The sequence below is a fragment of the Mytilus californianus genome, unplaced genomic scaffold, assembly GCF_021869535.1.
Source record: "Mytilus californianus isolate M0D057914Y unplaced genomic scaffold, xbMytCali1.0.p SCAF_7, whole genome shotgun sequence".
NCBI classification, from domain to species: domain Eukaryota; kingdom Metazoa; phylum Mollusca; class Bivalvia; order Mytilida; family Mytilidae; genus Mytilus; species Mytilus californianus.
In genome coordinates this window covers 51,297,824-51,310,655 of record NW_026262723.1, presented here as the reverse complement: position 1 = coordinate 51,310,655, position 12,832 = coordinate 51,297,824, and the positions used below count along the sequence as shown (strand labels likewise).

General features: G+C 32.0%; 1 protein-coding gene and 1 long non-coding RNA gene across 6 annotated transcripts in view; one reads left to right on the top strand and one right to left on the bottom strand.

The window, feature by feature from the left end:
- Positions 1–12,832, top strand: part of LOC127709751 (uncharacterized) — a 133,978-nt gene that overhangs the window by 67,729 nt on the left and 53,417 nt on the right. The window lies entirely within an intron of this gene.
- Positions 1–12,832, bottom strand: part of LOC127709695 (phospholipid-transporting ATPase ABCA3-like) — a 78,811-nt gene that overhangs the window by 50,474 nt on the left and 15,505 nt on the right. For 2 of the 5 annotated variants that reach the window (XM_052215325.1, XM_052215324.1), the window contains exons 4-7: positions 11,921–12,183; positions 9,891–10,125; positions 2,402–2,575; positions 1,934–2,115 (exon numbers count right to left, since the gene is read on the bottom strand). In XM_052215325.1, coding sequence (XP_052071285.1) covers positions 1,934–2,115; positions 2,402–2,575; positions 9,891–10,125; positions 11,921–12,183 — 854 coding nt within the window. Of the gene's footprint in view, positions 1–1,933; positions 2,116–2,401; positions 6,122–9,890; positions 10,126–11,920; positions 12,184–12,832 lie in introns of those variants that run through there. The other 3 variants (XM_052215327.1, XM_052215326.1, XM_052215328.1) reach the window with 3 other exon arrangements.

Below are 12,832 nucleotides of genomic sequence, written 5' to 3'. Positions count from 1 at the left end.
TCAAAGAACTTGAGAAAAAATATCAGATTAATAATAATTCATCCTTGTTTTCCACACCTTGCAAACTTCGCAAAATGTAAACAATGCAAGTGTCAATATGTATCATCACAGTAAAGTATCTTTCACTTGGAATAAAGTACATCATATATAACATCCGCAAATTTATCATGTGCTTAAAATACAAATGGAGAGTTTGATGTACTGTATCCAGTTGTCACCCAAAGCAGACTTCTTATCAGATAATTATATTAGAAATCTGTTTGAATTATTTCTATCATATAATAGATTGTTCAGGTATTACGAAATGGCTTTCATTTGAGCAAGTCAACATGAGAAAGTGGCCATTAGTCTGACAGGATATTTACAATGATTGATTGTTGCTATAAATTTCTAAACAGGAATAACGGAGAGAATTGTACAAGGTAAAAAGTGTGAATAATATTTTATTCCTAGATTAAAATAATTCATAAGGCATCTGCCATTACTTTTTAGTTCAAATATTGAAAAACAACTTCGAAAAGACTCCTCATCAGGTGAACAGGTAAATCACAGCTGCCAATTAACCCTTGTTTGTAATTGTTATGATGACAAGGTATCAAATGAGGGCCTGTTTTTACAGTAATTACTCTTCATGTGACTTTTTATGGACATTTGCGCTTTAATTTTTAGGACATTTGCGCTTTTTAAAACAGGACCGTTGTACTTTTTGTATAGGAAATTTGCGCTTTATCATGGTTAAAAGTTTAAAAAATCATTTAATATCAAAAACACAATTCATTCATCTATTTATATACAAATAAAAGGCTTAATCTTTTGCCATCATTCTTGTGTCATCTGAAAACGACAACACTTCAAGAAGACTAATGAAAATAAATTTCTTATAACAAACAAGATTCTTTTTAGAGGTCAACATGAACAGCAGGTGGTTTAAATAATCAAATTTCAGTCGTCACAAATTGAAACATTCTTAAGATTCCTTAGAATGATGGTACAGATCCTGGGACTTTCTATGCAATAGAATGGACACAAGAGAATATAGTTTCTATTTTTAAATCCATGTATTGTATAAAGCTGCTTAAAGAATTTAGGGCAAAATTTAAATGTTCCATTCATATAAATTTCGTTTTCTGTATCGTTTACCCGAAAATAAATTTTTGTCTGTTTTTTACGTTTGTACCGTTAAACTTTCAAAGAATATGTGAACGTCTTTCCATGACGGAAGCAAATTTTGTTTAGATTACAGGTAAACTGTCATAGGTAAAAAGCACAAATGTCCAGTCAATTTAGTCCAGGTGTATCAAAGTTTAAAGTGCAAATGTGCATAGTGTTTGGAGCGCACATGACCTTTTGTGTTACTGGTAAAAAAACGCAAACGTCCTGTGCCTGTGACTTTTAGGACTGGAAAAGTGTGCCTGTGTTAGGGAAAACTGTCTAGCAAAAAATATTGCCTAAACATATGAAATATTCTGGAGAACCAGTTCAGTATTATTCTATCTGGACATCTATTGAAAGAAACAACTTTGGCTGGCTAACATGATTGTTTTTGGAAGTCCTGGTTCCAAAGTTTTCTCTGTTATTTTGTTTGTTAGCTACAGTAGTTAGTTAGTATTTTAGTTAATTTTCTTCTTAGTTTTTATGTTATTTTGTTTGTAAATTTTATGCATGATCCAACAATTTATTATTATTGATGCCTTCTGTTGGTTTTTTTTATTATTAAAAATTTGTATAAAATAAAAGCAATGATTTGTTTTCATTTGAAGAGATCATATATCTATTCTTCAAAGTACTTCAAGTATGCACCGAAATGTCCTAAATATAAATGTTCTTCTAGATGCAAAGTACATTATATTTTGTTGTAAGGATACGCAAAGCATGCTTGAAGCTTGGTGTCTAAGAGTAAATATATGAATCCTAAATTAAACTTTTAACTTACAGTAAAAGGGAAATACCATGATAACGGTACACCATACTCTCCTGGGAACACTGCCTCAATGTACCATGTAATAATACCATACAGTACAGTATCAGCAACCATCATCATCATTATATAGGCAAGGGAGAAGTTGTCATCCACAGAGGCACCTTGAGTCAAAGTATTCCACTGAACTCCAGCTCCTAGAATTAATCATGTATGTTGTTTTAATGTCCACACTCACAAGCTTATTTCCACAAATAGATTTCCTTTTGGCTTCCTTCAACCAAAAGAAATAATGTACCAGTATTTCGTTTCACTTGACAGTAAAACTTAACATTTCATTGATAAAAAGTTACATTTATGTGTAACAAACAAATAAAACTGACCACCAGAGAATTGGTTAAAAAATTCTGATTGTTTAAAAATCTAAGTTTTGTATATAATAAGGAAGTTGAGAAAAAGTATACTGAAAATACTCATCTATACCTGTTCCTTCAAACATTCCTATAACCTGTCCACCATAAGACATCGCAACGTTTGATATCAGACTGGAAGTTAGTTTGGTTGTCAAGGAGAGATCAGCATAACGAGGTTGTAGAAATAGGTATGGTATGTAGGTCAGGAAAAAGAGAATCCCTCCTGCAGCAGCTCCAGAATTAGCTAAAAAATATGTAATTTATCTTAATTTCCAACCACTCATAAAATACTTTCTTAAGCTTGTTGGGTTTTCCAGAAAGGGGTGTGTCAAGCATTTTAATTTTTTTTTTACTTAAGTAACTTAAGTTTATATTATGCGACTTTCTTTTAAAAGAGAATCCTTTATCTTCCTTCCTGTACTCCAATTCACAGACAGCTTTTCCGTATGTAGTGACCTGAACAATGAGACTCTCTTTAGAACTTCGGCAACCCCCTAGCGCAAGTGCGAGGGAAAAACTGTAATGAAAGAAAAGGTAAACAAACATGGAAGTTAACGAAAGTGTGAATTGATTCTGAAAGAAAAATTTTATACACCAAATTAATTAACAACTGTTATGACAAAGTTTGATTAAATTGAAACTCATGGAAGATATATAATAAAAACCAAATGAACATCTTTTTATCTTCTCACTTATTTTCCTGTGGTCCATGATTCTCTGTTGATTGTTTATCAAGGTAACAACAGGTAAACTTAGTCCCCAAAACCCGAAAGTTAATTAGCAGTCAAAATTTTCTATCTCAATCAATGAATGAAATATTTTTTGTGGGTTATATAATAACGACTTCGTAATAAATTTTTTTTTTAAACGTACACAAAAGACTTAGTTTAATGTACTGTGGATTTATTATTATTCATAGAATACTAATTTTTGTGGATTTCATGGATAAAGGTGAACTACAAATTCAAATGTTCAATAAAGTACATTATTTTTATAGGCTTGTATGAAGACTTTAGCAAAACCCCAAAATCAAATATCCATGAAAATACATTTCTCCCTTAATCCACGAAAATTGGTACCAACAAAAATAGAAGAATCCACAGTATATGCATGCATTGGTTCAATAATTTCATTAACATTTAAACTTTAATCATTAGAAAGAAGTTTCATATGACTTGAACATTATCAATGATCCATGATACTACAAGTTCAGAAATTCATTAATGCCAAAAATACAAGAGTATCAGGTTTCGCAATAAAAACTCACACTTATAATTTCAGAAGCAATTTTCCTTCATAAAATTTTTTGCATTCAAATTAATTAAGATTTGCATTTTTAACAATATGTATCATTAAAGAATCTGCCCAATCATGGTGGGAATTTTTAAGTGATCGCTGTACAAATGCAAGGCACAAATTTTTGTTAATATATCAAAAGTTGGCATGTGAAACTAGAGGCTCTAAAGAGCCTGTGTCGCTCACCTTGGTCTATGTGAATATTAAACAAAGGACGCAGATGGATTCATGACAAAATTGTGTTTTGGTGATGGTGATGTGTTTGTACATCTTAATTTACTGAACATTTTTCCTGCTTACAATTATCTCTATCTATAATTAACTTGGCCCAGTAGTTTCAGAGGAGAAGATTTTTGTAAAAGATTACTAAGATTTACGAAAAAAAGGTTAAAAATTGACTATAAAGGGCAATAACTCCTAAAGGGGTCAACTGACAATTTCGGTCATGTTGACTTATTTGTAGATCTTACTTTGCCGACATTTATTGTTTTTTACAGTTTATCTCTATCTATAATAATATTCAAGATAATAACCAAAAACAGCAAAATCACCTTAAAAATTACCAATTCAGGGGCAGCAACCCAACAACGGGTTGTCCGATTCATCTGAAAATTTCAGGGCAGATAGATCTTGACCTGATAAACAATTTTACTTCATGTCAGATTTGCTTTAAATGCTTTGGTTTTTGAGTTAAAAGCCAAAAACTGAATTTTACCCCTATGTTCTATTTTTAGCCGTGGCGGCCATCTTGGTTGGTTGACCAGGTCACGCCACACATTTTCAAAACTAGATAACCAAATGATGATTGTGGCCAAGTTTGGTTTAATTTGGCCCAGTTGTTTCAGAGGAGAAGATTTTTGTAAAAGATTACTAAGATTTACGAAAAATGGTTAAAAATTGACTATAAAGGGCAATTACTCCTAAAGGGGTCAACTGACCATTTCGGTTATATTGACTTATTTGTAAATCTTACTTTGCTGAACATTATTGCTGTTTACAGTTTATCTCTATCTATAATAATATTCAAGATAATAACCAAAAACAGCAAAATTTCCTTAAAATTACCAATTCAGGGGCAGCAACCCAATAACGGGTTGTCCGATTCATCTGAAAATTTCAGGGCAGATAGATCTTGACCTGATAAACAATTTTACTTCATGTCAGATTTGCTTTAAATGCTTTGGTTTTTGAGTTAAAAGCCAAAAACTGAATTTTACCCCTATGTTCTATTTTTAGCCGTGGCGGCCATCTTGGTTGGTTGACCAGGTCACGCCACACATTTTTAAAACTAGATAACCAAATGATGATTGTGGCCAAGTTTGGTTTAATTTGGCCACGGAGTTTCAGAGGAGAAGATTTTTGTAAAAGATTACTAAGATTTACGAAAAATTGTTAAAAATTGCCTATAAAGGGCAATAACTCCTAAAGGGGTCAACTGACCATTTCAGTCATGTTGACTTATTTGTTAATCTTACTTTGCTGAACATTATTGCTGTTTACAGTTTATCTCTATCTATAATAATATTCAAGATAATAACCAAAAACAGCAAAATTTCCTTAAAATTACCAATTCAGGGGCAGCAACCCAACAACAGGTTGTTCGATTCATCTGAAAATTTCAGGGCAGATAGATCTTGACCTGATAAACAATTTTACTTCATGTCAGATTTGCTCTAAATGCTTTGGTTTTTGAGTTATAAGCCAAAAACTGCATTTTACCCCTATGTTTTATTTTTAGCTGTGGCGGCCATCTTGGTTGGTTGGCCGGGTCACGCCACACATTTTTTAAACTAGATACCCCAATGATGATTGTGGCCAAGTTTGGTTTAATTTGGCCCAGTTGTTTCAGAGGAGAAGATTTTTGTAAAAGATTACTAAGATTTACGAAAAATGGTTAAAAATTGACTATAAAGGGCAATTACTCCTAAAGGGGTCAATTGACCATTTCGGTTATATTGACTTATTTGTAAATCTTACTTTGCTGAACATTATTGCTGTTTACAGTTTATCTCTATCTATAATAATATTCAAGATAATAACCAAAAACAGCAAAATTTCCTTAAAATTACCAATTCAGGGGCAGCAACCCAATAACGGGTTGTCCGATTCATCTGAAAATTTCAGGGCAGATAGATCTTGACCTGATGAACAATTTTACCCCATGTCAGATTTGCTCTTAATGCTTTGGTTTTTGAGTTATAAGCTAAAAACTGCATTTTACCCCTATGTTCTATTTTTAGCCGTGGCGGCCATCTTGGTTGGTTGACCGGGTCACGCCACACATTTTTAAAACTAGATACCCCAATGATGATTGTGGCCAAGTTTGGTTAAATTTGGCCCTGTAGTTTCAGAGGAGAAGATTTTTGTAAAAGTTTACGGACGACGGACGACGGACGACGGACGACGGACGACGGACGCAGGACGACGGACGACGGACGCAAAGTGATGAGAAAAGCTCACTTGACCTTTCAGGTCAGGTGAGCTAAAAAAATGAAATTGATATCATTAAAAGAATAGACGTATTTACACTTGTATGCAAATTTGTCCGCCATTACGTAAAATCACACAGGTTCCTGTAAACTTTGACATCATAATTCAAAACATTTGACGTCACAATTAAAAAGTGATTGTTGCCTGACGTCAAAAGGTGATTCAGAGTAGATCTAAGGTCATTCGGAGGCAAAATATAGCTAAATACCAAAAGTGTAAATACGTTTATACTGTGAATACATTCTAAAAAATATAAAAGGTCTTTTCAAGTCTCAATCTTGCTAAAAAACTACTGTAAATAGGGAAATTTTTGCGCCGTTTTTTTTTGCAATTACCAACACAACCTAAACTCCTACTGTTTTAAATTCGCGATATCCAGGTGTTCAATTAGATTTTTCATATATGATTTGAAAATTAGAAAATATGAATTGTAAATCAGGTGATAAATTCAATCAGAAATCCTTTGAGTTGCTGACCAAAAGTAATCAGTGTTCAACTTTTCATTCAGTATAGTTTCAGTTTCATGTATTTTCCACCATTAATGGTGGAACATCAGCCTAGGGTATAGTGTTGAAGACTATGAGGTATATACACATGTTTAACATAAAAGTAACAATAAAATATTCGCACCCATTTACAATGAAAATGTCATAATGTAAAATTTGAGTAGCTTTTTAAAGTAATCATCTTTAAAAGTTCAAAATGTGCATTATGTTACAAAAGTTATGCATGACACACAAAATAAAAAAATATGTATTATTTTTAAGAGGTGCTAAACTGTACATTGCGAGAAATTTAATAAAACGCAGGTTGGGTGTATATAAGAAAATAGGTGAGATTAACGTATATACATGTATGAATCTATCACAAGTTTTAAAATTTATATATTAAATTAAGGAAACAATACTCAAAGGTTCCAAGCATAAAAAAACCACAATCATAACTATCTTTTAAAATGGTAGAATTTATCATTAAAAAAGATAGTTATGATTGTGAACTTTTCATGAATGTGAATGTATATTTAAAATTATTAGTAATATTTGCTTTTAAAAACATTTACACAATAAACAGAGAAGAATGAAAGTATTAAGAGGAGTGCATTGCATTTGTGCCAATTTTTGTAATATGCTGTATTTCATTTATGCCTTAGGGTTGTATTTCATTTGTGCCAAGAATAAATACTGCTATTGAGGTAATTTACAGGTAAAATATAACATAAGTGTTTTAATATAAGTTGTACCTGTATAAGAAATGTTGTAGAGTATCCTCCCTGGTTAGTTAGTGAATTCATACTCATTTCTCATATAAAACTGAGAGTGACTTAAAGGTATAAAATTGTATAATGTTCACATGTTCGAGGTGATAAAATGGACATAATTCATTCTGAGACAAATAGGAGAAAATACTATTGTGGTAATATCTAAAAGGTCTCGTTACAATGCAGATCTTTTATTTATACTATTTACCTGTATTATTGCCGCAAATGAAATGTAGTATTTTGGAGCAAATAAAATATGGTTTGTGGCACAAATGAAAGACTTTTTGCTGCAAATGAAATGCTACTTGCGCAAAAGTAAAGCATCGATTGAGAGAGAATTATATGCTGACAGGATTACTGCTAAGCAAAGCAGATACAATGTGGCAATCATTTTAAAACTGATTGACAGGTGTCATTTACCTAACTGCAACAATATAAAAAAAAGATGATGAAGTATGATTGCCATTGAGACAACTATCCATCAGAGTCCAAATGACATAGAAGTTAACAACTATTGGTCACTGCACTGCTTTCAACAATGAGCAAAACCCATACCACAGAGTCACTATAAAAGACCTAGAAATGACAAATGTAAAACAAAATTCAAAATTCAAACGAGAAAACTAACGGCCTGATTTATGTTCAAAACAATGAATGAAAAAACAAATATGCTATACAGTAACAAACAACAACCACTGATTTACAGGCTCCTTACTAGGGACAGACACATCTAGAATGTGGTGGGGTTAAACATGTTTGCAAGCGCCCAACCCTCCCCCTAACCTGGGACAGTGGTGTAACAGTACAACATATGAACAAACTATAAAAATCAGTTGAAAAGGTCTTAACTCATTAGATCGATACAAAGCAGAAAAACAAATAACAAAAACACTGGCTGGACGTGGCAAGATATTTATACATCCCAACAACAAAAAAGACAATAAGTACAGATCTGAGAGTACTGGCAGTTACTGACAGATAGTTTGAAGCCAATAACAACTAATAAAAAAATTAATGGGGAATGTGTCCATCCGACACATTACTAGATGATGGCCCCCCTTGCATCTAATGTTATAAAGGGACATAACTCAAGAACAGTAAAAATTATGCTACCCAAATTCGGTTTTGATCTGAGTTTTGTGGTAATAAGCATTGTGTATAAGTTTCATAATATTAGGTTGAGGTAAACTGAAGTTAGAGAACGGAAACTAAAAATTCAGCAATTTTTCCATTTGTAAAGGGGCATAACTCTAGAAAGGTAAAAATGATGCCACCCAAATTCAAATTTGATCTGTGTTTTGTGGTAATAAGCATTGTGTATAAGTTTCATAACATTTGGTTGAGGCAAACTAAAAGTTAGAGTCGGGACGTATGGACAAGGGTAAAACTAAATCCCACCTCCCCTACGGCGGGGGCATAATAATGTATCTAAGACTAATACATCATTCAGTTCATATCCAACAACCAATAGATTTATTGTAAAGACGTCATTAACAGTCAAGAGAAAAACACGACATTGTGCAATACCAAAAAGACAGGTCTCGACAGACTGTAGAACCATGAATGTGCATATGTATATATAACAATAATATTAGTTTGGTTTTAATTCATTGATAACAAAATCAATATTTATACCAATAAAAACAATATTCAAAGATCTAATTACAGTGTTGAATCGGTAACCCATTAAGAATAAATTTACTTGGTCTGTTTTCTGCTCTTTGGTCGGGTTGTTGTTTCTTTGACACATTCCCCACTTCCATTCTCAATTTTATTAAAGTATCGATAAGTTTACCAGGATTGTATTTACGTTTCCATCTATGGAAGAATTTAGTAAGAGTTTTAAGTGATTTGCAATAAGACTATAATGAGTTAAAATTTTGATTTCTTACATTGCCTCTCATATAGAAATAAAGTTATGATTTCTTACATTGCCTTTCATTTAGAAATAAAGTTATGATTTCTTACATTGCCTTTCATATAGAAATAAAGTTATGATTTCTTACAATGCCTTTCATATAGAAATAAAGTGATGATTTGCGGTATAGATTTGTTAACTGTTAAACCGATGTTATAAATTGGTCATCTACAAATCCTAGTGGTATCGATTCATGTATGTTTTCATCAAATGCATCCAATTTTCCTTGAAATATTAATTCTTACTGCAAAAATAGTGAAAATAAAACTGCAGCTGTTTACAGTACTATTTTCAAATCAAATATTAAATATATGTGTCAATTCCCGGAGCAAATACGTTAACCCAAGGCACAAAAACAATTGTTTGTGTATTTTAGCTGTATTAGTCAATAATTTGAGTATTTGATTAACATGCAGTTTGCAAAATGTTGTACCTCCTCTGCCTATACTATACGTAAGCTATATATGAAAGGTCCAGCAAAAAGTAAAACAATTCAAAAGAAAAAACTAACAGCTTGACTCAAGTTAAACACAAAAAACAACATGTTGGCAACCACTGACAAACACTAGTAAACAGGCTTTTACTTTCTATACTTACCTTTTGAGAAAAACACACTGACAGTACAACAGAAAGATATTGTTGAGATTGCATATAGCATCAAAAAGATAAAAATAATAACTGGATTTGATTTATTAATAACTGCTCCTTTATCCGTCTTTACAGCTAATAAAATGGTCATGATGAGGACTGTGATAAAAAGGAATACTGTATACTTGATAAACCAGGCCATCCAGTGTAACCAGTTACTCAATCCCATCATTTTCATTGATTCCTGCAAAGAAAGAAGAACATCTTACAACCTAAAAAAAAAGTGTATAACAATTTTCATTAATTCATTGAGACTTGGAACAAGAGATATGTTTATAAACATGTAAGAAGAGTAAAACATAAATATGGCCTCAAACAACTTTCATCACTGGTAACACAAAAAAGGATTTATGGTGTCATCTAAATTTACTATAGAAAAAGTGGGATATACACCAATGAGACAGTAACCCAAAGACACAAGAAACCAAGAGACATCTTGATGTCAACATCTTCAACAACAGATAAATGTCTATAACATATGTCAAGCTCTTAAATACTTTTGATTGTTAACAGTGTAGGGACGTCACCTCCATGCCTTTTTATTTATAGTGCACTTACATTGTTGGGTTGTTGTTTCATAAATACTTACATGCCATCTCCTTTTATTCTCATATTATAACAGTAATATGCAAGATAGCTGTCTTCAAAAAAAGAATTCATTTCATTTCCCATAAGTTCTTCAAAGATTCATTTGTATTTTTCAGACTTCCAAAAAAACATATTTTGTTGTAATATATTGATCATGATCATTGTATTTATATTATGTATTAAAACTGTAAAATGGGTGAAATAAGAAGAAAGGGGAGCATTTTAAAATTCTAATGTTAAGGTCTAGCCATAAAAAAAAATTTCCACATGGGGATAAAACAGGCAGCTTATTATCTGTAACGTTTGTTTTATTGATTGATAGATTGTTGGTTGCCTAACATCCATAAAATTCATTTTAAATTACTGTTATCTCAGTGATTTCAAAAGAATGTATTTTCCAATGTGTCCTAACTAAAATAAGGTCTGTGGCTATTTTGGATGTAAGTTGAAATTATTAAGTTTAAATGTAAATTTGAAAACTATTATAGTCATCTTCCATCCAACTTATTGTAACAATGACCATGTTGATTGGTCATCATTATCATTTCATGAAAATTCAGATGATTCATATCAAGTTTGGTTCCAACTCATCAAATGATATTATGGTGGGTCCAACTAAAAAGCGCCCGGGAGCGCCCAGGAGCGCCCGGGTGAAGAAAAAGCGCCCGGGGAAAATATATAGATATTGTATTGGCATGAGACAACTTTGTGTCGATGAAATAAGTTATGCACATTGATTTTTTTTTTAATTTTAGACAAGTATTTTGCAAATTCAGATAATAAACATTTGTAAAATAAAGCACAAAAACTTTTCTTTTCTTAGTGGCAGTCATGTTGAAACCCTTCCACGATCTTCCACCGTCAATTCAAGTGTGTTTAATAACATACAAAACTTTGAAAAGTGTTCACCATGCAGTTGCGAATATTACATTTATTTTTTAAATAACGAAATATAAGTTTTGATCGACATGATCGAGGACAATATCGTTCATGATTCTTCTATATACTCTTGTTTATATTTACTTACTTACTTATATACAATTTTGAAATCTAAAATGTAAAAGTGCAACAACACTATCCATACAATTTAGATGTAGCATCGTACATATCCCCATTTATATAAAGGACAAAACAAGCAATGATTTTTTTTTTTATTCAGAAAAACATTTAATGTTATAAAATATTATTATTTTATTCTCCGGGGCGCTTTTTTTTCTTCCCCGGGCGCTTTTTCTTTTCCCAGGGCGCTTTTCTTTTCCCGGGCGCTTTTTAGTAGGACCGATTATGGTAAATGATTTTTTGCGGGTTTTTTATATATAACTAAAACTGAAGTGATGACCAAAAAAAAAATGAGTGAAGAATTGCATATAGTCAGATAGTGTAAAGAATACCTTAAGCTTCCTTTCCTTTTCATGTACAATATCCTTGACAATATTCAGGGCAACCAGTACAAAACTTAAGATCAGAATTAAAGGAAACTGTTGCTGAATCACCAGGACATATTTGTCATCATTGTATGGAGGATAGGGATGTCTGTGAAGGCCAAGCTCTATATTGTTCAATCTTGTCTGGGAACCAGTTTCATTTGCTATGATGGATATAATTGACTGGCTGATGGAAGTTTGTAATGCTGTAAATCCTTCTCTGACATATCCTGCAAAAATTACAAATGTTTATCTTATCCTTTGCATGTTACTTCAAAAAATTCTTAGCTTTCCTCATGATTTAACTTAAATCACAATTATTAAAGACAATATATATATTCTCATCCTTTTACCTTTCACAGTATGAGATAATGTTTTTTTTATTTATCCTGGATGCAAGGTTTTAATATATGCAGATGATACCAGGGCTTCCAAAACGGTTGTATTGTCCAGACTTGACCGATAAATTATGATTATGACTTGCTGTGCCGAACCTGAAAAGGACATTTAACGTGGGTTTTCCATTTTAACCTAATTCAGAAAAAAATTGAAGTATTTGCGATCTTTTTGACCTGACCTTTTGCCTTAAACAGCCACATTTCTGGTCATAAAAGTGACATGGTGAATAAGTACTATCAAAACAAACCCTACTTTAATACCTTCTCATTACAATCAAGGTTAATTAGTTGTCTGACAGTTCAGTTGAAATTTACCTGTTCAGGTGACAGGTAAACTGATTTGTACCGGAAATTGATCGGTTTATTTAAAGTTATTTTCATAAATTTCAGCAGTTTGCATCTAATTAACTTAGTCAAAAAGATTAATAATAAATATGATTTGATCAAAAATTTAAAAATCGTCAGAATCATGTTGTTTGAA